This window comes from Globicephala melas, chromosome 16, assembly GCF_963455315.2.
Source record: "Globicephala melas chromosome 16, mGloMel1.2, whole genome shotgun sequence".
NCBI lineage: Eukaryota > Metazoa > Chordata > Mammalia > Artiodactyla > Delphinidae > Globicephala > Globicephala melas.
This window is the reverse complement of record NC_083329.1, coordinates 78,081,320-78,107,354: the sequence shown is the minus strand read 5'-3', so window position 1 is coordinate 78,107,354 and position 26,035 is coordinate 78,081,320. Positions and strand designations below refer to the sequence as shown.

Below are 26,035 nucleotides of genomic sequence, written 5' to 3'. Positions count from 1 at the left end.
TCTTTAATTTTGCTAGGAATAGAACTAGTTTAGAAAAGTATTTCTCCAAGTTGGGGCAAAGCAAAATTAGGTGACTTACTAAGTTTCAAGAGCGCTCCAACACTGAACCACTTTTTTTAAAAAATCACTGAACGTGGGACTTCCCTGGTGGTCCAGTGGCTAGGACTCCACGCCTCCACTGCAGGGGGCCCGGGTTCGATCCGTGGTCGGGGAACTAAGATCCCACAGCCCGGGGTGCGGCCAAAAAAGAAAAATCAGTGAACCACTTTCAACAAGAATATTCAGATAAAAAATTGAAATGGGACCTCGGATGAGCTATACTTACCAAGATAAAACTGAAAATATAAAAAGCTAAATGTTTTAAAAACTCCCAAATAGGTGTAAGCCAAGCTGCCTCATTTAAACTTTGACAGCGACAGTAGCTGTCTGTCGTCAAGCCTGTTCGGTTTTCCTTTTACTCTCTCGAGTAGAGACGCAGGCTTGGCAGGGGCCCCAGCACGCGTTCACCCCATCCCCACAGGCTCGCCACGCTACAGCAGCTTCAGGTGACTAACTGCCACATCACAACAGTGATCTGACCCTGAGAAGAAAAAAAATGTCCCCGCATAAGCAAGTCTGGAGGTGGATGGCCACTTAGAAGGTGAAGCTCTCCTGTGGCTCACTTAATGCAATAACCACCCTCTAGGCTTGGAAGTAAAATTTACTTTTCCCTTGAAAGAATCCCATCTGGGCAAGCCAGCAGCAAATGAGAAGAGAGAACAAGTATTGTATTTACTAAGAGAAGCTTCTGCATCAGGAAGTGCTAGAATAAGTAAAGGTTTGAAATGGGAGCAAAGAGTTCTTAGAATAAAGAAATCTGGTTTTCACCTTCCACTGAACACTGTTTTTAAGGATTTCATAAAGACAGCAATAACAGCCTTTAATCTCAATCGCAAAATTGTAACTTCTTCCCCCAACTTCCAAATCAACCTTTAAGAGACTAGAGTCACTGCACCACCCCAAAAGTCTACTTAAATTCACAAGAGTTTACACATTCTTTCCATGAACTAATAATAATAGCTACAATTTTACATAATAAGTAATAACTTATCATGGAGTAGGTCTTGTTGTTACACTTAGTCATCCCAACAGCCCCGTGAGGTTAAGTGCTACCACCATTCCTCTTCTTAGACAAGGACACCAGCCTTCCTAGAGAGTTTAAGAAAACTGCTCACAAATTGGTAGCACAAGAGTTCCAATTCAATCCCAAGCAGTCTTGATGAAAGAATCCTCACTCTATCCATTTAAAACAGAAATGACAGGCTTTTACCAGAATAATGAAGCTACCATGTACTGACTGCTCAGAAAAATGCCGAGCACAGCATATGTCAAATGTAATTTCATTTAGTACTTACACAGCCCTGTGATGTAACTATTACCCCACTTTGCAAAAAATGAAACTGATGTTTACTTTCAATTCAAAAATAAATAACTTTACCTAAACTTCATCAGCCAAGTAAAGAACACAGAAAGACAGGAGTGGCGACAAGACCTCTCTCTTTCCCAGCCATGTGCTCTTAATCACTAAGCTACACTATTTACTGAATACTTTAACTAAACAAAGTGTTTTTTATAGCCATTTTTAAGTATAACTTTGACTATCAGTATGAGTTTTTTCTTTAAGTACCATTTGATCAAAGGTTTGGCAGTTTATTATCTTCATTTCTGCTATTAAAGAAAATGATAAAAAATTAGTGTGACTTAAAATGAAACTTATTAAACAGTTATCAATGACTATACTCTCATAAGCAATTACGCCCTTCAAGATTATCAAATTAGGAGACAGCAGTCTGTTACTTGCCAAAACCTTGACATAGGACTTTAGATATCCTAGAGTTAAGTCACACTGCCAAAAATTCATCTATTAGAAAAAAATGGCTTAAATAAGGAAAGTCTAGGTAAAGTATCCATCCCATTGTCCCATATGGACTGTAATCTGACACATTTGAATAGTAAAAGACTACGTACGGAATTATTATTCTCTTAATAGCTAAATTTATAACTTAAAGGTGATACATTACTTTCTGTAAAGATTTTCTTCCTTCTAATCATAATAATGGCCCAGAGAATCGGGCTCTCTACCACCTGACTGCCAGCACCAATATTAAGCTGGGAAGACACACCAGGCAGAGTAAGTAGAATTGTATACTTATCTCCAACTGTCCTAAAGCTCAGTACATCTAGTTATTCACAGTTGGATATTATCCTCAGAGTAAGACAAGTGTTGTTTTAAAACCTGCTTTTCTGCAGCTTTTATTTTGTCCCTTTAGTCCTATTAACCAGCCTAAAACATGACTGTTAGTATACAAGGTGAACATGAAGTTTGGTTTCTCTGTCTTTGTAAACTGACCCTAGCAGATCTTTTTATCTTCTGGTAAACTGTTTACATACTTTTTTAAACTCATTTTTCCTCCCCAAACTTGAATGTTGTCTCCAATCTTAGTATGAAAATTATCAGATTTCTAGAAACACATTATCTTCCATGGAAAATTCAAATGTCAAGATTTCCTGCACTCCTAAAAGAAGAGAAATGTAATAATTTTTATAACAAAAGCTCTTTCTTAAAATTAAGTTAAACATACTGATTAGTAGTTTAAGAGATAACAAATATACCGTCTTATTTTGATGTAAAGTAAATAAATGAAAAAGTTCAATCATCTTGGGAACAAAAGCTCATTATTTATAGCTCATGTTTCATTCAATGTCCACTGGTTTAAAGAAGGCCCAACTAAAAGAAATAGTGACACGTTTGTTTTTTTAATATTTTGTCTTTTATATTCAAATTAAGTTACAAGCTAAAAGTGATGCTTTGCACTTAGGTAATCAACACAAATTTTAAATAATTCTACTTTCAGTATATGCCTTATCAAAATCCACGCCTTCTAGAATCTGCAACATTTAAATATCAAAAAGATTTTGATCCTTTTTGACCCACAGATGACTGTGGGTGTCATCTTACACAGAATACTAGTGCATGCGTCTCATGAATGTAGAAACATCCTTGTTCTGTGGCACCAAAATGAAGGCGGCAGCAGCAGTCCTGTTTTTAAACAATTCAACAAGAATGAAAGGCTCCAACGCTTCTAAACGTCTGTTACTAAAAAGCTAACCCAGCTGACTCCTGAACAACACCGGGGTTAGGGGCGCAGCTGAAAATCCGGCTATAACTTTACAGCTGGCCTTCCGTATCTACAGTTCCATATTCTCGGATTCAGCCAGTCACACACTGTGTAGTATGACTGTAGTATTCACTGCAAAGAATTCTCGTCTAAGTGGACCCAAGCAGTTGAAACCCATGCTCTTCAAGGGTCCACTGTATAGCATACCTACATTTTGTTTACAGCCACATTTCACAGAGGAACATACCAGTCAGCATACTTCACTGTATGCTGAAGTATACAGTGAAGTATATTTATACTTTAAATATAAAATATATCTTATAAATTTATTAAATATAAATGTTTACTTCCAAAAATTATGCAGCCCTAACTTCATCATAAAATCCCAATTTTCCAGTTATTCAGCCAAAACATCTTGGTAACCTCCTTGCCTTTCCTCTGCATTCAATCTGACAAGAACTCCTTTTGGCTCTACCCTCAAACCACATCTAGAATCTGACCATTCCGCACCTCCCTCGCGGTGGCAGCCAGCCACCATCCCTTATAACTACACCTTCTTAACTGGTCAGGTTCTATCCTGTAGATTTGCCTACAGCCTGTTTGTAACACAGCTGTCAGTGATCCTTTAAAAATATAATGAAAATCTGCCACTCTGTAATGAGACTGCATCACTCCTCTGTTCCAAACCCACAACTGCTCCCCATTTCTATCAGAGTGAAAGCCAAAATTCTCACAAAAGCCTGCAAGGTCCCAGGTGATGTGATCTGATCTGCTCCACCCCCAGCCTGCATCCCCCTTACCTGTCTGACCCCATCCACTCCCGATCTCTTCCTTCCTTCCTTCCTCCACTCCAGCCACCCTGGCCTCTGTGCACTTCACTGAACATGTCCAGATGCCTTTGAAGCCACATGACTCGCTCCGTTACATCCTTCTGTCACGCATTTGCATAAATGTCTTCTCAATGAGTCCTACGTGACCACCTCACTTAGTGCTACAACCTGCCCACTCCACAGTCCCAATCCTCCTTACTGAGCTCCCCGCTTACTGCCCTACTGCTGACCACCTAACAGGTGAGATAATCTACTTACTATGTTTATTCTGATTTGTCTGCCCACCTCTCCACCTTAAAAGGTAACATCCGCAGGGCCAGGACTTTCTACCTGTCCCATTCCCTGATATATCCTAAATGGCTAGATCGGAGACTCGCACGTAAGCGCTCAGTAAATGCTGAACTAATTTTTTCTTTTGCCACACTGAGAAGCAGTGGGGATGAACCCATGCCCCTGGCAGTGGAAGTGCGGAGTCTTAAACACTGGACCGCCAGGGAAGCCTCAAGTGAATTTTTTAAACGACCAACTTCTTGGTGGCCATTTGCCACAGCAACACAAAACATCTGAAGTCCAACACTCAGCTCTCAACAGGGTTACCACAGGTAGTATCACCACCCCGAAAACTAAAAATACATGTCCACACAAAAGCTTGGAAATAATGTTCACAGCAGCATTATTCAAAATAGGCAAAAAGTAGAAATAATCCACATGTCCAACAACTAATAAACAGATTAACAAAATGTGGTACATCCAGAAAATGGAATATTATTCATCAATAAAAAGGAATGAAATACTGACATATGCTACAAAAATGAATGAACCTTAAAAATATTATGCTAAGTGAAAGAAGTCAGACACAAAAGGAATACTGTACGATTCCGCTGCTAGGAAATGTCCAGAATAGGCAAATTCTTGGAGACAGAAAGTGGATTAGTGATCACCGGGGAGGGGTAAAGGGAAGAGAGAACTCTTTGGGGGGAAGGTGAGAATGTTCTGGAGTTAGACAGTAGTGATGGATACACGATCTTTTGAGAAGACTAAGAAATACTGAACTGCATACTTTAAACAGTGAATTTTACCTCATTTCCTAAAATTCAAAACAAAAACAAAAACAAAGGACTGCTCAGCTCAGTGTTCACTGCTCACCAGTAAGGGAAGGCTAAGAGTTGGGAACAGCTCCTTGGCTACACTCAGTTCCAAGAATCCCATCCACCAACTAATCACAGCAAAAAGATTTTTATTTAAAGGGGCCAGGGATGGGAGGGTTAGTCATCTGTAAGCAGCAGCAAGCAGAACCTTTCCCTCGCACCCAATCCATCAGAATTCTATGTCCCCACCCTCAATACAACCATCTCCCACACCTGGTCCCCCACCATCTCTCTCACCAGAACTGACGCGCAACTCATCTCCTGCTTCCGCTCTTGCTGCCTACACTCTATTCTCTACACAACCACTTCACTCTCTTGCGCCAGACTCTGCAGTGACTTCCTAGCACACTCAGGTTTTACTCTAAGTCCTTGCTGTGGCCTACATTGTTCTGGCCCTTGTGACCTCTCAAGCCTCATCTCCTCCCACTCCAGCCCTAAAGGCCACCTTCCTGTTCCTTAAACATCTCAGGGTCAAACAATCTAATCTAAAGCAACACTCTCGGTCACTCTACCCTCTTATCCTGATTCTGCTTCACTTCCCTTCATACCACTTATCACTTCTTTTTTTCTGGTTTGGTGTCTGTCTACCCTAATACAGTCGACCCTTGAACAATGTAAGAGTTAGGGGCGCCACCACCCCCATGCAGTGGAAAATCCATGTATAACTTCTGACTTCCCCCAAACTGAACTATTACTAATCCAATGTTAACCAAAGCCTTACCAGTAACATAAAAAGTCGATTAACACATATTTTGAGTGTTATATGTATTTTACAGTGAAGTAAGCTAGAGAAAAGAAAATATTAAGATCATAAGAAGGAGAAAATACATTTACACTGCATATTTGTATTTATCAAAAATCCACATAGAAGTGCAGTTCTAGGGTCAACTGTAGACAGTAAATCCACAAGAATTCTTATTTTGTTTACTGCTGTATCCTCAATACTTACAACCACGTCTGGTACAAAGAAGGCATGCAATATCTCTTCAGAGACTGAATTTACAAGCTAAGTTAGCAAAAACACACTCTTCAGTGTAATATGTACTCGTCCAGCATACTTTTTAAAATTACAATAAGCAAAGGATTAGAAATTTGGACAGAAAACAAGTCGGTATTTTATAAAATTACCTGTTCATCGAAAAGACCACAAATTTATAGCACAAAATACATTTGCCATATTATGGGTCTAAATCCCTTGAAATATTATGACTATTAACTACAGGTTAACATTCACACTGGATTAAGCAAGTCTCTGCTTTCTCTTCACTCGATCTGCTCTTACCCTTACATCTTAATTAGTAAGTCCACCTGGATGTGGACCTCCTACAGGTCCCTTAAATACTCAGAACCTTATTCATGTTTACTCCAGTGACAGCATGACTCAAATGACGATAACATCTATCTCATGCCCCAAGAGAGAAACCTCGATCTTCTCCCACCCCAGGGTGAGTTATTAGCCCTGAATTCTATGTCCTAGGTATTTCAGATCTATTCCCTCTGTTCCACTCCCACCACATTAGTTCAGGTCCTTATTCACTTCTCACTTTGACTTATCACCTGGAATCTCCAGACTTTCCATTCAGATCTCCCTTCTGACGTATTCACTACAATACCACCAAAGTGATCTCTCTACAGTACAAATCAGTGTCTTTACCTTCAGCGGTTCCATGTAGCTTTCGAGAAAATTTTCAACTCCCTAACTTAACTTCATCTCCCATCACTGCCCTCCTATTCCCACCCCAAACACATCATGCTTTAAGTTAATCCAGCCATAGTGAACTACTTACAGTTTCCAGATACCTCATCTTGTTCTCTCCTTTATTTTCCAATATGTTGTTCCCTATCTGAAACACTGTCTTCTACTCTTCTTGCCTAGCAAAAGCTTTAACCCTCAGCTTAGATGCCAGTTCCACCAGAGAACTTTCAATGGCTCTCTGCTTTAAGTGTCCTCTTATGCCCTCCCATTGCACTTATCACAAATACTGTATATTGCAAAAAATACTCTTATAATTCAATATGCACTGTTTGCTTTATTTTTCTGCGTCTTCAACTAAATTGTGAGCTCCTTGACAGCAGGTCTGAGAGCGTATTTACCTTCATGCCACACTGCCTGACACATGGAAGGGGATGTTGTTAAATGAATGATTTATAAAAGGGGGAGGGAGAAATGAAGGGAGATGGGGAGAGGGAGGGAGGAAAGAATAAGGAGGAAGAGAGGAAGGAAAGGTAGAAGAGAAAGAGGGAGGGAGGGAGGGATCCAGAGAGAGGAAAGGGAAAAGGAAGGGGGGGGAGGAAGGGGAAAGGGACTGAGAATACTCACACAGCAAAAGACATTAAAAAAGGCACTTGTAATCAATCCATTATTTTTATGTGGTCTCAGGCAGTGATTACTGAGGAGAGAATGGTACATCTGAAAAAGCCCATCTCCCCAGATCCTAAGTACAACCACCTAAATCACTTATCCCCTAAAGATTCTGAAATGTCTACTCTATCCAGTCCATTTCCACTTCAAAATTTACAGCAGTGTAATGAGAAATGTTAATAACCTGCGTAATAGAAAAGCAAAAAAAAAAAGTTTTAGAAAAAAGTAGGAAATGTATCTGACATAATTAACTCTTAGAATTATTTATAAACTTCAATAATCTATTATTTCCTGATAATGTGCCATCAGTGACATTGAAAGGTTTACCAAAAAGATGAAAAATAAACTAAACATAACACCAACATCATGATCTATGTTAAAGCACAAAATTGCTTTTACATTACAGTCATGTCTCAAAAACACACTGGGCAAAAATACCATGAGATACACTATATTCGTCAGTAAAGAGGCCTTTATTTATTTATTTATTTATTTATTTCAGTAAATTCTAACAGGAAAATTGCTTCTAAAACATATATCACTTAAAATGCTACATACATTTTTCCTTGTTTTGGGACTTTAAAGCAACAACCAAAAAAGTGTACTCCTACACACTTTGAATTGCCTCAATACACTATCACTTAATAAAATTTAATTCTGTGACTAGTAGGACACATACTACAAACTTAAAAGCTTGCTACACAATACAAATCTGTTTGATAAGATCTGATAATTGGCATAAATCCTTCTACAGCTCAGTTGTCATTACAATATAGAAACTGGGAACACACAAACAAGAAAATCTAAGCCTAATATAATCAATACTACATACTTTTTGAATTGCAATTTTGTTAAAGCAAAATACCAATCATGGGCAGCCTCTCAACTTTCACAACATAAAAAATTAAGTTGAAAGAAATAAGCTACATTTTTAGGACTTCTGATTACTAGCAGATTCCCAAAGAGAGGACTTACTATACTGACAATAACAGCAGTTCTTCTTTCATAAAATTAGATTACTTTAACAATTCTTTCCTTTTAACATTACTAGTAACTTTTTTTATAAGCCAGTAATAATGGAAATGCTGAGCCCTTAACATGAGTAGTTCTAAACTGATACTAAAATATTTGCATTTGCCTAATACCGTAAAACTTTCAGGGCTGAAGCTTCCAACGTACTTTCATTTTTTTAAACAGATAAGTTGAAGGGGAAAAAAAAAAGGAAATGAAAGGAAGAAAGAAAAGGTAAGAAAATCTAAAATCTAAAAGACCTTCAACTTACTACATTTCTTTTAACCAAGCATTAACAGAGTGCTCGAGATGTGCCAGGCACTACACTGGAAACTGTGACAGATTACAACATTTATTCCAAACTAAATCCCGTATTAATCAGCTTCTGATCTTATTATATATTATTCAACCCAACACTTTTCTTAAGAAAGTGTTGTCCAACACCAAAGAAGATATATAGTTTTCCCTGATAAATTTACTTGTCACTGATTCATACAGGTCACAGAAGGTGTAGCTAGCATCTGTGATTAACAAAAGGGATTCATTTCTGAAACATCAGTTTTTTTCATTTACATGAAGGCGAAATAGTAATTCAGCAGATATAAACTGTTTCAGGTAGGAGTTTACAGCATCCCAAACTCAAGAATAAAAAAACATAAAAAAGAAAAACAAAAAACACAAAAAACTGGATGAAATTTAATTACTTTGTATAATGATAAATATTTAAGTGGCCACAGCTTTCACTTTCCACCATAAACATAAGTATTGCAAATCTTAATCTGAATGCAGTACTATGAAAGCGGTCCTGATTCTGAAGAGAAATAAATTTTTTTAAAAAAAATTCAAAGGAACTATCAAAAGTAGATGACACCCACATTTTAACATACTAACTGATGTGTTTCTATCCTTGTGAAAACCCTGTACTCCTTTCAAGCACTTGTGAATTTGTAATGGATGAAAAATATCTGCTAGTCTCTAAGTTCCACCAGTTGAATCTAGACATTTCAGATATCTAAGGCTTTTCATCCTCAAGTGCGTTAAAAAATACGACAGCATTCAATTACATATTCTCTAAAGTGAAAAAAAAAAACCTGTCCTTTTATGACTGTAATTTCTTCCACCATTTAAGTAGACTGTACTTTTTAGACAACATCCTACGTTCAGTTAACATGTTTACGTTTAAGAGGAACCTGACCATCGATTTTATCACAATGCAATAGAGCATCTGATAATTTAGAGACCAAATGGATCAGTAGAGAAAAACACACCATATAATCCTAAATCCCCGGAAATACAAGGAACAACTGCTATCTCTGAGTTGTCTAAAGATCACCAACATTTTCCTGAAAAATCTTTCGATTAAGATTATATTTGATTTCGCTAATCTAATAGGTCTTCTACTAAAAATTCACAGTACTGTTCACACAATAAATGAGATGTTCTTTCATCGGCGTAACCGATAGAACCACAGTACGGTTCAGTTTCTAGAGTCAGATTACTTGACCTGCTTTTAAAACACTTAAATTCACGCAGTTATTCCTATCATTCATTCCCGGCAAAAAGAGGTTCTATACGAGGGAAAAAACATCATCCTCAGCGAGATATCCTATAACCGGCTCCAAGTCCACAGCAAAGCCCACCGAGATCCACGGCAGCTGACCCCCGTCGTCCCCGGGGACGAGCTCGGGCCCCAAGCCACCTCACACACCTTCCTCGGCAAAACTCGGGGTCGCTCACACGACCTCGATCAAACCCCCCCACTTCCTGGATCCTCTAGCCCCCGAGGCTGGCTTTCTGGAGGTGATCTTACCTTCATGATGATCCTGGGGCCGCGATCCCCTCGAAAACACCAGATTCACCTGCACCTGGAGGCGAAACAAAAGACACCCCGTCAACACCACGGGCACCCCTCTGCACCGGCGGAGGCGGAGGGAACCGTGCGAAGCCTGCACCCCGACAAGGAGCCGAAGGAGGCGTCAGTCCCCGAACCACCAAACGCCGAGCCGGGGCCCCCTCTGGCCCCGCCATCCCCGCAAACCCGACCACCTACACAGCTCGACAGCTTCCCGTCCCCATTGTCGGGACCCGACGGAGTTTCCCGTCTCCGACAATGACGCCATTTCTGTCAGAGAAGAAACTCACTACAAGCCCGGGGGCCGGCGCGGGGTCGACCGCCCTCCTGCCCGCAGGCCTGCGCGCCGGCCCGGCCGCTCCCCCTCGGAAGAGCTGCGCACCCCGCGTCCGAGCGGGCGCGGGCCGGGCCTCGGGGAGCACGGCGGGGGCGGCGGACCCGCCGGAGGGCCGCGGGCTACACCAACCCGCCGCAGAGGCTCAGCCCACGTCCCGCTCCGGGGCGGACACCCGACAAGTGCGAGCGGGATCCACGTCTGCCGGCCGCGGGGACGGCGAGAGCGCCGAGGGGCCGGGCGGCGGCAGAGCCCCCCCACCGGTCGGGGCCCCCCACCGCGGCCGAGGGGCACTAAAGCGCCGAGTGTGCGGCCGCCAGGGTGGGGGGCGACTCGGACTCGGCAACTGCGGGGGGGAGGGGGGCGGCGCGAGTTCCTCGGAGGCCGAGGCCCCGAATTGGGGCGCCGGGGGACACCATCCCAGCGATCTTCCCCGGCTCCCCGGCCGGGCCCAGTGACTCCCCTGAAGACCCCCTTACGAGACCGCGAAAGCCCCAGAAAATGCCCCTACCTTCCTGGGAGGCAAGCTCCGACCCTGGCACGTCCAGAGTCCCCTCCCCTGCTCCCCCCCAAAATCAGCAGGCCCGGGGGAGAGATGGGGGAAGAAGGGCGGCGGGTCCAGCGGTGGCTGAGGCTAAAGCTCCGGCTCCTCCTCCTCCCGCGGCGGCGACTGGTACCTTTGTTTGGCGGCCGCTCGGGCTCCCTCGCTGGGGGGAGGGGGGACGACGAAAAATCCCTCCTGGACTGGAGGTCCGAGCCCCCAGTCGCGCTGCCCTGCAGAGGACGGCGGCGACAGACCCTCTGCGACTCCCTCCGGGCAAAGGTCCAGGCGGTGGCCGTGGCGGCTGCAAGCTTAAGCGCAAGAGTCTCCCTCCGCTCCGGCGCCTAAGCTCCTCACTCCGGACTCGACTGACGGGCAAACATCGCTTCCCCCCCACCCCAAGTGCCCCCCCCTTCCCTCCTTTCTCCCCTCCCCTAGACTTTTTTCCCCTCCCCTACCTCTTTCCCGGATGGCCTCTTAGACGACCTCGGATTGGTTAGACTTCTTTAGAATCCGCCCATACTCTGTTCCTATTGGTCCCCGCGATACAAACAACGACGCCATTTTCCCACCAGTTCTATGGAAACAGAAAGTTACGCCTCATAGCTCCCCGGGAAATGTAGTCCAGCCTCTGGGGCCAATGCGCGAGGCCTTGCCCCTGAGAACTGCAAGACCCGCAATGCCCCGCGCCTACGTGAGACAGGGAAGGGGGGGAGGGAAAGGGGGCGGGGCGACAAAGCAAAGGGGAGGCGGCAACGACGCCTGCGCAGTGTGAGCGGGATGGCGCATTTTCTTGCACCGAGCAATGCGGTGTCGCTGGCGGGTGAGGAAGGCGGAGAGTGCTATCGTGAAGTGAGGGGAGGGATTCATGTAGGCATCCGGGGGAGCCTTGTTCTGAACTATAAGGTGGGAAGTTGATGCTGGGTACTGCTACTCCCGGACCCCCGGCGTGAAAGTTGTGATATCATCCTCGAACCGTGAGTGGCTGTGGTGGCGGCTGGGGGGAACCCGGATGGGGAGTGAGGGTGGGGGAGGTTGGGAGGCGGAGCTGAGAGGAAAGAAAGAAAGGAGGGTGAGGACCCGGATGCTGAACCGGATTGTGTCTGAATTTTCCATCCTCTCGCTGGAGAAGGGGAGGAGCGGTAGGGGACCCCGCGGAGCGGAAGGGGGCCTCGGGGCGGAGAGGAAGCAGGAACCTTACCGACCCTGCGGGCTCCGCTAGACGGAGTCGGCGTTGGAAGCCCTTCTGCCAAGCCTGTGTGGAAAATATGCCTCGAAGTTATTTAAATTCCCTCCATGTACCTCTCCGGCAATTTACTTCACACCCATCCATCGTCTCCCGGAGTTCGAGTGGAAGGATGCACTCCACGCTTCACAGCCGCGCTTACACTTTGTCGATTTAGCAATTCTGAAAACAGACCCATCCCTTTTTAAAAAATTACTTTGCACGATATTTTCCCTTTTCTGTTCGTGTGCCCGGATTTCGTCCTCTAACGCATTGGAAGGTACTCGGCTTACGTCCCTTCGTTCATTTCGTCTTTCCCACATTTGAACGCCACCGCCTGGTGTGGTCCCTGCCGTCATGAGCCTGAGCCTAGTGAGACAGGCAGGATGGCCACACAAGTCAGTGTGATATTGCAACAGGTGTGAGTGCCGCGAAGGAGAGTTTCGTGGTGATAAGAGAATTGGAAATAGGGAGTTTGCCTTAGGGAGATGAGGGAAGGCTTTCCCGAGGGAGTGAGGATCCAGCCGAGAGTGGCAGGGTTAGCGGGAGTTAACTACGGAAAGAACATTCCAGAGAGAGAGAACATCACGTTGGAAAGCCTTCTTCCAGGAGGGAGCTTTTTAAACCATGAGGAGCAGCTGGGCCGGGGGTGGGAGGGCGCGGGGCTTGGCTGTCCGAACCTGATACGCTATGTTAGGGAGTTTTGTTCTTATCTAAGAGCCATGGGATAACTTCGGAGGGTTGCCAGTCAGAAGGGAGATAGGACCAGATTTGAATTTCGAAAAGGTCACTGGCTAAAGAGTAGAGGACCAGGGGGATATTGCTTCAGTAGTCCAGACGGAGGAGAGAATCTGATTTTGTGTTAATTAATATTCATCGTGTGTTGTTTGAACAAATGTAAAGCAGTTTCCCAGTTTTGAAAATGAGTAGTTTCAGACTCTCACAGAGGCATCCTGTGGTGGTTCGTTCTAAAAGTAGATTAGACACAACATTGTAAATCAACTATACTTCGGTAAAATAGTTTAAAAATTAATTACTTTTAGAAAAGTAAATTAGTAGAGTTCATGTAACACATTAATGCCTTTTTATATTCGGGTCCAGTATGTGATAGCTGAAATTTCTAGGTGTGATAAATTGGAGTCTTTTGGGTTAAAAAAGAAGAAAAGAAAAAGAGCCAAATCAGAGTATATGCCACAGTAATGTAGAAACCCTCAGACTCTTCAGAAGACAGGAAACTTTAGTTTTCAGTACCTAGCAAAATTGAGGCTTCTGTGTTTTCCCACTGTTGAGAATACTTGCATACAAACATTATCTGGGGAAGGAACATTAATTGATTTATTTGTTAAGTGAGTAGTCTTAAACTTACCAGAGTGAGCAAAGGAAAGAATGATTTTTTTAAAGTTCATAACTAATATTTTCAGTCGAACAAGACATCAACCAGCTAAGCCCTAAGAATTGAAACAGATTAGCGCTGAAAATCTGTCTAGTGGCGTATTGTTACTGATACAGAGACAAAAGAGAATTATTGAAAGTTGGTCTTACTGATTTTTAAGTTAAGTCACATGTGTTCTGGAGGCTGTGAAAAAGATAAACATAATTTTCTCAACCTAGTTGGGAAGAGATGGCTACTAACTGGTTTAAATAGAACAGTATATGAGGTGCTTTTTTAAAATTCTACTTTTAATTCTGTTCAATAATCTTTTAACCTAAGTGATTATTCTTCCTGTGCATCATCTTCTTTTCTTTCTTTAATCTCTTAAGAATAAGATAATCTGTGTCAAACTTTAAACAGTATAGGTAATAGGTTACTAAACTGGTATTTGGATTATTTCAAAATATTTTCTGAACTTTTTTCCCTTGCAACATACTTAACATTAATTGTTGGTCAAGGCAAATGTAGAAGAAAATACAGAAAATACACTTTTCAGTCTTTTAGGCTCATGATCCTAGAGACCAAATCATTGTCCCAAGAAGCAAAAGAAAGTAGACAAAGGTGAGAAACCTTCTGAAGTGTGCCAATTAGAAATGAAAACTCCCTCCCATCCCCCCAAAAAGAGAAAAAAACAACAAAAACAGTAATGAAGACTCCTAATAAGAGGACAAACAAAAATAGCAATAGATATTTACAAAGAAATAGTAGAGATTCAATAGTAAAGGGGGATTCTAGGAAAACTGAGTGATGTTCTAGGAAATATTGAAGTAAATATAAAATTCAGAATAATAAGTCACTACAGGGGAATATTTTTAATAATATAATTGCACTCAAGTAAATGCATGTCTTAATCAGAATGTCGAAAATTGATTGATTGTGAAGAAAATGCAGAATAGGATTTTCTCCTTATATTTTAAATACACAGTTGACCCTGAACAACATGAGTGGGAACTGCTGGGCTCCACTTATACATGGATTTTTTTTTTAATAAATACATACTACAGTATTACATGATTTGCACTTGGTTGAATCTGTGGCTGCAGAAGATTTTCAGTTGTGTGTGTGTGTGTGCGGAGGGGGGGTGTTGGTGCCCCTAACCCCGCTGTTGTTTAAGGGTCAAATGTATAAAACCTACTCTTTTTTTTTTTTTCCTGCGGTACACGGGCCTCTCACAACAGTGGCCTCTCCTGTTGCGGAGCACAGGCTCTGGATACGCAGGCCCAGCGGCCATGGCTCACGGGCCCAACCACTCCGCGGCATGTGGGATCCTCCCGGACCAGGGCACGAACCCATGTCCCCTGCATCGGCAGGCGGACTCTCAACCACTGCGCCACCAGGGAAGCCCCAAAACATACTCATTTTAATGCTCTTAGAAAAAAAAGTATGTTTATTAATTTACGTGATCAGTCAAGTATAGAAGTATCTAATTCTGTTGTTGCCTTTCGATGTTGATGTCAACAGTTTAAGCCTTTTATGGTTGATAAAATAGGAACGGCTTTTAGTGTAAGTTTTGTAACTAAGGAAACCACTTAAAATCCAGGTGAACACCTTGACCAATATAATCACTTAAATGAAGACTTTGTGTTTTTTTTAAAGAGATATAATATACATATCATATAGTTTACCCATTCAAAGTATTCAACTCAGTGTGTTTTGTTATATTCACAAGGTTGGGCAACCAGCACCACAATCTAATTCTGGAACATTTTGATCTCCCCAAAAAAAAGAACCCCATTAGCAGTCACTCTCTCTTCCCCCCACCCCAGCCCTATGCAATCATGAGTCTACTTTCTGTCTCTATAGATTTGCCTGTTCTGAACATTTCATATAAATGGAATCATATAATATGTGACCTTTTGTGACCATCTTCCTTCACTTAACATAATGTTTTCAAGATTTCATAGGTGTAGAGTTTTCATTTAAAACCAAACTGAAAGTTTACCTTTACTACAACACCTTGAAATACAAATACAAATTCCTTTGTACTTTGATACTCAGATAATTTAGTTAACTACATCATCTTTATGTTTCTCCTTTTTTACAGATCAGCTTTGAAATTAAAAAACAATGGAGAAGACTCAAGAAACAGCCCAAAGAATTCTTCTAGAACCTTACAAGTACTTACTTCAGTTACCAGGTAACAGTTTAGTTACAGTACATATAGGGTCATCTATATAAAGTAATCGTCATTTAAATATTAGCATACAGAAAAGGTTAGAATTGCCAGCTCTTGAGAGTTTCTGTTTTCTATTTTGTAAGAAGATACACATGAGGAAAATAATAATAAACTTTTACAACTTTTTGTTCTTAAAAGGGATGTTTTTGAGGCACCCCTTAAAAAATATCCAATTTTATAACATAACTAAAAACATAAAAACACTTAAAACATTTGAGTATCTCATTAGAAGTTTTTTTCTTTATGCATGCCACACATTCCTATTCCCTACTCTTTAGATATTAAGGGACGATCTGCCAATTTGTGAAACAAGAAGAAGCTTCACTTAACTTTCCTGTTCAGGTTTTCCATTATCACATACACTGCATTTCTTATACTACTAGTTCCTTTAAGAAACAAATAGTAAAGCATCCAAAGCACATTACTTGGAAGCATAGCCCACATTATTCCTATATAAAGATGAGTCACTTGAACATGGCTTCCTAAAGAAACACCTGCCTAATCATATGTATGTGCTTGTTTTATTTTGCTCTTTTTTTTTTTTTAAGCTTTTCTGGGAAATGATAGTAGCAAAGAAAAACTCATGCATGTGATAAGCGTGGCTTCTTGTAATAAAGCTTCATGTATAAACCAGTTACTAGGGCTTCCCTGGTGGCACAGTGGTTGAGAGTCCGCCTGCCGATGCAGGGGACACGGGTTCGTGCCCTGGTCCGGGAAGATCCCACATGCCGCGGAGCGGCTGGGCCTGTGAGCCATGGCCACTGAGCCTGCGCATCCGGAGCCTGTGCTCCACAATGGGAGAGGCCACAACAGTAAGAGGCCCGCATACCGCAAAAAAAAAAAAAAAAAAAAACTAAAAGGTGATAAGTTGGGACTTCCCTGGCAGTCTGGTGGTAAGGACTCTGCACTTTCACTGCTGAGGGCCCGGGTTCAATCCCTGGTCAGGGAACTAAGATTCCACAACCTGCGCAGCATGGCTCAAAAAAAAAAAAAAAAAAAAAAAAAAAGGTGATAAGTTGACAACTATAGAAACCCATTTAGCCCATAGTGTGGCTCAACTGTAGTGATGATCTCAATCACAAAAAGGTTGTCATTTCTGTTCTAAAGTGCACACTTTTCTCGATGAGCACTCCTCAATGGCATTTCTATTCTTGAGTCTGGGGAGGATAAGTACTGTTGTCTGAAGCCAGAAGAGTGGTAGCTCCCTTCCTCCACCTTGGAAACCATCATGATTAGTGTCATTTCTATTCTGGCAGACCCTCATGGAGACATACTTGTTAATGTCAATGCTTCAAAAGAATGGAGGAGAGACAAGCAGAGAATGCAAGGGAAAAGTTGCCTACTGTTTAAGAAAAAGCCAAGAGACTGCTTTTGAGTGACATTTATTCAGCAGCCAGTAACTTTACTTATTTTAGAGTCTCATATTGAGAAAGGTAGCACTATTTCTCTTGTACTCTTCCCACCTATTGCTGGACTTATTTTGTTACACGCTGACAAACACTGGTTGGAACTGGGCTACCATAAAACATGCCATTTACCAGTGATGACAAGTGTCCAACTAGCACCACCCAGCGTCTCTGCTCCACTACTGTGCAGAACAAGGACTGCCTGTAGTTACATTTTAACAGTAATGCTTACCTGTGTAATGAACTACCTCTGTTAACTTTTTTTTAATCCTCATTATTTGGAAGTAATGTTTTAGGCCGTTAGATAACATATTTAAGACTCTCATTAGGTATCCCATCTTTTTATTTTTCAAATCAAATATACTCCTGCACCCATGATAGAATAGAACCTCAAAAGAGTTTTCTAAAGAAAGAGGAAACTGTGTTATGCATAAACTATTTTTCACAGAGAGCTTCAGAGTTACTAAAGTGACTTAAAGATGGGCCAGGCCATTTATTCTATTGTAAAGTTAATCTTGCTGAAAAGAAGTTATAATAATTAATAATTGTTGATATTAGGATATTCTGAAATTAGTGAAGTAGAATGACTTTTATTTATGTTTCTTTATTTACTCTAGTGTAGAAGTGTAGGTCCCCAGGCCTTTGCAGTGGGAGGTGGAGGGTGGGTTTTGAAATGGAGGAAGAAGAGGGCCTGCAGAAAGGGAGTCAGTAACGTTAAAGTCTTAAAAAAGAAACAGTAATTACTGTAATATTAAAATAAAACCTGAGGGGACTTCCCTGGCGGCGCAGTGGTTAAGAATCCACCTGCCAATGTAGGGGACACGGGTTCGAGCCCAGGTCCGGGAAGATCCCACATGCCGCGGAGCAACTAAGCCCGTGTGCCACAACTACTGAGCCTGCGCTCTAGAGCCCGTGAGCCACAACTACTGAAGTCCTTGCACTTGCGCTCTAGAGCCTGTGCTCCGCAACAAGAGAAGCCACCACAGTGAGAAGCCCACGTGCCGCAACGAACAGTAGCCCCCGCTCACCGCAACTAGAGAAAGACCATGAAGCAAATGAAGACCCAACACAGCCATAAATAAATATATACATACATACATACATACCTGAGTACCTGTAAGTTAAGCCATTTATTGTACTGTTTTCTAAATACATTCTGAAGTGAAGGGGAAAATGTGCCTGCACATTGATTCTCTGTTCTTCATCTTCTTTTTTAAGGTGATAGGGTTACTTTGCACAGTTATGCCTTCTCAGTATAGCCCAGATTGACCTTGGTCAAACTGGAAAGTAAATCAGAAGGATAAAGGATATAATTGCTACTCAGACCACATTCTAAAGGCTAGTAGACAGAGGATACTGCTTCCAGAACCCTAAGAGATCCTTCCCTTTTAGACTTCTCACAGAAAGTGAAACTTTGTTCCATTTGGGTATGTGATGAGGGTGTGTGTATTCATTTGTTTGGCTGATTGGTGCAGAGAAAACACAGATAGGACTCAGAAAATACTGTTTTTGTTCACTGAAACTTTATGTAACTATTTTCCTGAAACCTAATCTGAAATTAGGGTGTAACTGTGCATTCGCTTTAGCAGGAAGCTCATAGAAAGAACATTTTTATTAAATGAACTGGCTGTGGTTTTTATCTACCATTCCTTTATATTTGGGCTAAAATGACTTCTAATGGTGACTACTACCCAAAGACCTCTCTTGAGCTTTCTGTGTAAGAAAAAGATAATATTGAAAAACTAATGGCCCTAGTCAAAATAAAGAGATTAACTTTTGACTAAATTCAGGATGTTAAAAGGGAATACTTCATGGAGTGGTAATTCACTTTTTGATAGGAAAGAAGCAGAGCTGTCCAGTCTCTAAAATCTTAATATAAAGGAATGGTAGATAATTTTAAGAGGTAATTCTATAAGGTAATTCAATAGCAAAGTACATTTACTTTAAAATACCTATATTTGGGCTTCCCTGGTGGCGCAGTGGTTGAGAGTCCGCCTGCCGATGCAGGGGACATGGGTTCATGCCCCGGTCCGGGAAGATCCCACATGCTGCGGAGCGGCTGGGCCCGTGAGCCATGGCCACTGAGCCTGTGTGTCCGGAGCCTGTGCTCCGCAACAGGAGAGGCCACAACAGTGAGAGGCCTGCGTACCACAAAAAAAAAAAAAAAAAAAAAAAATTCCTTTCAGTTACATTGTATATTGGACTAGTAAGTTACAAAAAAGAAAAGGAACTATCCAAAACCATCCATTTGATGTTAGAGGAAAGTATAGTAAAAAGGAAAACTAAAAGGAAAACAAAAACAAAAAAATACCTATAGTTATATATTGAATTGATAAACAACGAGGTCCTACCGTATAGCACAGAAAACCATATTCAGTATCCTATGATAAACCATAATGGAAAAGAATATTTTAAAAGAGAATGTGTATATATGTATAACTGAATCACTTCGCTGTACAGCAGAAATTAACACAACATTGAAAATCAACTACATGCCAAAAAAAAAAATACCGATAGCCTCTGAAGTGGATGGTGTTAATTAACTGCCACTAACTAGACTGGCTCCCTTTTCAAAAGAATGAATTAGATCATAATTCCCTAAAAGCACATTCCATATTACTCAGCCATAAAAAGAAACAAAATTGAGTTATTTGTAGTGAGGTGGATGGACCTAGAGTCTGTCATACAGAGTGAAGCAAGTCAGAAAGAGGAAAACAAATGCTGTATGTTAACACATATATATGGACTCTTTAAAAAAAAAAAATGGTTTTGAAGAACCTAGGAGCAGGACAGGAATAAAGGACAAGGGGAGGGGGAAGGGTAAGATGGGAAGAAGTGAGAGTGGCATTGACATATATACACTACCTAATGTAAAATAGATAGCTAGTGGGAAGCAGCCGCAGAGCACAGGGAGATCAGCTCGGTGCTTTGTGACCACCTAGAGGGACGGGATAAGGGAGGGTGGGAGGGAGACGCTAGAGGGAGGGAATATGGGGATATACGTATGCATATAGCTGATTCACTTTGTTATACAGCAGAAACTAATACAGCATTGTAAAGCAATTACACTCCAATAAAGATGTTAAAAAAAAAAAAACATTCCATTCCAAAACTGTTGATATAAGTTAAGATGAAAGGAGTGAGCTTACTGATGGGTCCCTGGAGTCCTAGAACTCTCTTTTGCCTGCCCTAATTTTAAAAGGTTGTGCATTTTAGGATATGAGTTTTGGTGGAGGGAGGTAGTAGGGCCCAGCAGTGGAAGACAAGCTCTACAGTAGATAATGGATTGGTGGGGCTGGATTTGTCAAGTTTTATTAGTTTCACAGGAAGTTTCTGAATGTGTTTCTTGTAATTAAAAATATTAATTTATTGCCAAATTTTATTCTTTAAATGCAGGTAAACAAGTGAGAACCAAACTTTCACAGGCGTTTAATCATTGGCTAAAAGTTCCAGAAGACAAGCTACAGGTATTTAGGCAATTCTAACCTTATTCTTAATCTCTAAGAAATTAATAGATATCATGTAAAAATACTCCTAGCTCTTAATTCAGTTTAATGATCATACATATCTTACATTGAGGTTGCTAGATAATAACTACTTGTAAAAACTAAGGCACCTGACACTTTGATTATCTGTTAATATACATTAAGTATTTATAAGCTCTTTTGAATAATTCAAATAAAATGAAATTTTTCAATTGTATTTCTTGTTAGATTATCATTGAAGTGACGGAAATGTTGCATAATGCCAGTTTACTCATCGATGATATTGAAGACAACTCAAAACTCCGTCGTGGCTTTCCAGTGGCACACAGCATCTATGGAATTCCATCTGTCATCAATTCTGCCAATTATGTATATTTTCTTGGCCTAGAGAAAGTCTTAACCCTTGATCACCCAGATGCAGTAAAGCTTTTTACCCGCCAGCTTTTAGAACTCCATCAGGGACAAGGCCTGGATATCTACTGGAGGGATAATTACACTTGTCCCACTGAAGAAGAATATAAAGCAATGGTGCTGCAAAAGACAGGTGGACTATTTGGATTAGCAGTAGGTCTCATGCAGTTGTTCTCTGATTACAAAGAAGATTTAAAGCCACTACTGAATACACTTGGGCTCTTTTTCCAAATTAGGGATGATTATGCTAATCTACACTCCAAAGAATATAGTGCAAACAAAAGCTTTTGTGAAGATCTAACAGAGGGAAAGTTCTCATTCCCTACTATTCATGCTATTTGGTCTAGGCCTGAAAGCACCCAGGTGCAGAATATCTTGCGCCAGAGAACCGAAAATGTAGATGTTAAAAAATACTGTGTACATTATCTTGAGAACGTAGGTTCTTTTGAATACACTCGGAATACTCTTAAAGAGCTTGAATCTAAAGCCTATAAACAAATCGATGCATGTGGTGGGAACCCTGAGCTAGTAGCTCTAGTAAAACACTTAAGTAAAATGTTCAAAGAGGATGAATAATATTAAGCCATTCTTGATTAGGCCTGATAGCTTAGTTGACTTTTTTTTGTCTTTTAGCCTATTACATTTTTTAAAATTTGGACCAATCTGTTAGTATCCAAAAACTGAGTGATAGTGGTGATGTGAGTGAGGTTGTTTCAATATAGAATCCCCGTGTACAGATAATCATAGTACCAAGTTGAAGGAATCAAAAGGAGCCACATTTAAATGAGTCTAATTTGAATGTCAGAATGTGCTGTGTTAGGACGTTGTGGCCGACTCTGCCATGCATGTTCTGTTGATTCTGTCAATAAAGAAGACTTCAGCTCCAGGAATTTTTATCCACATACTTCCTAACTGTACTGTACGGGCAGTTCACAATTCATCTACCCCATTTCCAAGCCATTGACTACTTGGGACCAGTTTCTATAGCTAGCTGGCCCGAAGACCACAGGAACTCCTCTTTCTTCCTAAATGTCGTTGCTTAGGATAGCTCATTCTCCTCCCTGGAAACTCCCTTAGTGAAGTCTTCCATGAGAAAGCTGACAGTGACAAGCAGTAAGCATTCTGGGCCTCTTTTCCTTTCTCCCAACCCAGCAAATTCTGCTGTTTATTTAACCAAGGAGTCTCCACTGAATGAAATTTACACACTAGCCCAAGTTCTTTTTCCTTCTAATGTAACTTGTGCCTCAAAACTAATTAGTATCTGGGTACAGCAGTTATCGTTCCATTTGTGGGGGGGGAAAAGGTACATGGAAAAAGTATTTTAGGAAGGAGCCTTTAAACCATTTTATGCTGTCTTTATCATTAGTAGTAAAAATCATAAAAGCTGTTTGCTCACAAGTACAAAAGCTGGGGGAACTGTCCTTTTCCTTCCCACCCGCATCGTTAACCCCTCTGTAGGCAGTTGGTGCTTGAATGGAAAAGGAAGTAGGCATCTTTAACCTCTATGATTAAAGGAAAGAAAAGTGTTAACCTGAGAGCTACTGCCTGACTGAAAATTAGCCAAAGGCTATACTATCAGGCACAGTTAGCTTTATAGTGCCTTAACCCTGACTATCCCTTTTGTTTCATTTTAGGCCCTCAGCCCCTGGAGCCATCTTATGGCACAAGAGGTATGAAAAAAGAGACCCTGATTTCTGTATGAGAAGTGTCACTGACATCCCAGAATGAAAGTTTGTACTTCTCAGTAGCATTACATTTTGCTTGATTGGTTGTACAGTGTGTTATCTTAAATCAAACCACCATATTTTTGTATGAGAAATTCTCACCAAAATACTCAACCTAAATCTTTTTTGAAAAGTTCGGTATTGCCTTTACTTTTAGAATAATTTGAATCTTCCGTTTTAATTGATCCAAGGAAACCTCTTCTGAAAATCATACATATTTGTGTTATACTATGGATATTTGAACTTTGTTTTTATGAACCTGTAACAAACTTGATATTAAAAAAGATCTAATGCTAACTATATAGACAGAAATGAAGTTATTTACCTATAAGTATAATGATTGCTTAAGTAGATTATTTCTTAGCTAATCAAATTAATTTTGGCCTGGTGCTACTCATTATTCTTTTCGCATTTTTTTTATTTTTTAAATTTATTTTTGGCTATGTTGGGTCTTTGTTGCTGCACGCGGGCTTTCTCTAGTTGTGGCGAGTGGGGGCTACTCTTTGTTGCAGTATGCGGGCTTCTCATTGCAGTGGCCTCTGGCTCCAGGCACACGTGGGCTTCAGTAGTTGTGGCACGTGGGCTCAGTAGTTGTGGCTCGCAGGCTCTAGAGCGCAGGCTCAGTAGTTGTGGCACACAGGCTTAGTTGCTCAGTGGCATGTGGGATCTTCCTGGACCAGGGATTGAACCCATGTTCCCTGCATTGGCAGGCAGATTCTTATCCACTGTGCCACCAGGGAAGTCCTCTTTTGTCATTTTTATCTTGCCTTTCAGTGACAGAAATGCTTGGCATTGAATTGGGGACTTATAAAAAGAGTTATGTATTAAATCATCAAAAATCTATTCTTTTCACTTGAACCATAGTCATGATGGTTAATACAGAAGAAAATCAAATTGATTTTCTTTGTTGGCAAAATCAAAAGAATGAAGGCTAGTTATGTTGCTATAAATGACTTTCAGACCTCAGCAAGATTTTAAGTACATCAGCTCTTCTCTTATTCCACTCTGTCAACTTCCTTACTTGACTTCCTTCTCTTCTTAACCTATAACCTATAGTCGTTCACTTCAGGGAGCCTTTCAAGAGCTTTCTCGGATCACTTTCCTCCTTTCCTTAGGCCCCTCTCATCCTGCCAGTTCCCAATCTTGCGTGAATCCAACGGTCCACGTGCTTTGCTCCTCCCACGTTGCTAAGTGCTGCTGGGGAACGTTTTCACAACTGCTATAGCCATTGCAAATTAATGTATTAAAACCTCAGTAGCCCTTTTATTTTTCATCTAATCCTGATGGAGGTTTAAAATGTGTCAATCTAGGGACTTCCCTGGTGGCGCAGCTGAGAATCCACCTGCCAATGCAGGGGACACGGGTTCAATCCCTGATCCTGGAAGATCCCACATGCTGCGGAGAAGCTAAGCCCGTGTGTCACAGCTACTGAAGCCCGCGCGCTTAGAGCCCATGCTCCGCAACAAGAGAAGCCACTGCAATGAGAAGCCTGCGCACCGCAACGAAGAGTAGCCCCCGCTCGCCGCAACTAGAGAAAGCCCGTGCGCAGCAACGAAGACCCAACACAGCCAAAAATAAATAAATTTACAAAAAAATTAAAAATAAATGAGATTTGTCAATCTAGCATTCCCCCCTCCTCCATTCTTCTCCTGTTAAATGTAAATTCTTCTAACCTTCCTCCCCTATGCTTCTTTAGGTCTGCCTTTCATCTCAAGAAAAGTTGTTTGTCCTCCTGCCCTAGACCAAACAAGCTCTCCTGTTTTTGATTCCCTCTTTCTGCCTCTTGAGGGCCTTATTTTATTCCCTGCCTTATATCCTCAAGATTTATCCATTGGCTCCGTTTTAATCAGCACTGAGAGGAAGGAAAGAGGGAAGAAAATGTATATTTGTGAAGGACCTATTAGGTACCACTGTTTTATGTTTTTTCTTCAAGCATTTACTGAGCAGAGCCAGGACCTTGAATACAGGTCAGAGCACTTTGCTCTTCTGTACTGTTGGCCTCCCATTCTAAATGCACACTTAAATATGTTTAAAAGTTTAGAAAGCACTGGTCTATTGTAATGTACTAAACAGCTTCCTTCCTATAATCTCTACCCACTCCAGTCTATCCTTCACACTCCAACCAAAGTTGTCTTTCCAAAGCACAAATCTGATTATGTCGTTCCCATGTTTTAAATTCTCTGAATCCTCAATACTGCCACCTGTAAATTCCTTGGCAGAGTCTATAAGGCTTTCCAAAATCTGATCTCCAAACGACTTCAACCATATTTCCTAATATTTTACTCTCCCCACACACGTTATACTCTGCCAGAAAATAACGTTCGTCATTGCTGAGACACTATTCTGTTTTTCATTCATTTCATTTAGAATACTTCTTGAGTGCCTATAAGCTAAATCCTTTGCTAGGCTTTGGAGATAGAAGAGTGATAGACACTATCTCTTAGCCTTATGTGATTTTTTTGTAATGGAGACTGGGAAGTAAGTAGCCAATTATTAAACAGTATTGTTAGTGCTGGAATCAGGGCCCCTAATTTCTTGTTTACATGTCTGCTTCTCCCATTGGATTAGAAACTCATTAAGGGCAAGGACTGTGACTTACCCTCCTCTTCTCAGTAGCACTTAATAAATACTTGTGAATGAATAAATCTACTTGAAACTAATCTCCCACCTCTCAAGGGTTCCATTAAATATGATGTATGTGAAAAGATATCATAAACTTCAAATGTTAGCTTTTATGTTAATGTGGTTCTTCTCCCTCTAATTCTTTCCCTAATGATTCTTACTCAATGTTTTCCCTTCTGAAAGCATTCTTAGACTGTTTACTTTCAGTTTTGTCCATAATTACCATTGTATCAAAACCCTGACCTCCTCATATTGAAGTCCTGTATTTTAATTGTTCATCTGAGTTTTCTGTTATCAGCTTTAAATCATATTTAAAAC

The 26,035-nt window shown here is 41.2% G+C and overlaps 2 protein-coding genes across 13 annotated transcripts in view; one reads left to right on the top strand and one right to left on the bottom strand.

Annotated features, from left to right (window-relative positions):
• The window catches only part of ARID4B (AT-rich interaction domain 4B), a 124,068-nt gene extending 112,443 nt beyond the window's left edge, over positions 1-11,625 (bottom strand). For 3 of the 4 annotated variants that reach the window (XM_030839647.2, XM_060286046.1, XM_030839650.2), the window contains exons 1-2: positions 11,207-11,625; positions 10,320-10,374 (exon numbers count right to left, since the gene is read on the bottom strand). In XM_030839647.2, the coding sequence (XP_030695507.1) occupies positions 10,320-10,325 (6 nt within the window). In that variant the 5' untranslated portion in view covers positions 10,326-10,374; positions 11,207-11,625. The remainder of the gene's footprint in view (positions 1-10,319; positions 10,375-11,206) is intronic. The other variant, XM_030839646.2, reaches the window with a different exon arrangement.
• Positions 11,626-11,979: 354 nt separating this feature from the next.
• GGPS1 (geranylgeranyl diphosphate synthase 1) lies at positions 11,980-23,392 on the top strand. 9 transcript variants are annotated; one of them, XR_009559294.1, is made up of 5 exons: positions 12,003-12,213; positions 15,938-16,030; positions 20,872-20,942; positions 21,189-22,484; positions 23,006-23,392. XR_009559294.1 is itself a non-coding variant. In XM_070043853.1 (5 exons), the coding sequence occupies exons 2-5, from the start codon at positions 15,961-15,963 to the stop codon at positions 23,097-23,099; spliced, it is 372 nt and encodes a 123-aa protein (XP_069899954.1). In that variant the 5' UTR covers positions 12,003-12,213; positions 15,938-15,960; the 3' UTR covers positions 23,100-23,392. The 9 variants fall into 9 exon arrangements, 8 of the variants coding, with proteins under 8 accessions (XP_030695324.1, XP_069899954.1, XP_069899955.1 ...); XM_070043853.1 differs by having other exon boundaries at positions 21,189-21,325; XM_070043854.1 differs by having other exon boundaries at positions 21,189-21,329.
• Positions 23,393-26,035: the final 2,643 nt, after the last annotated feature.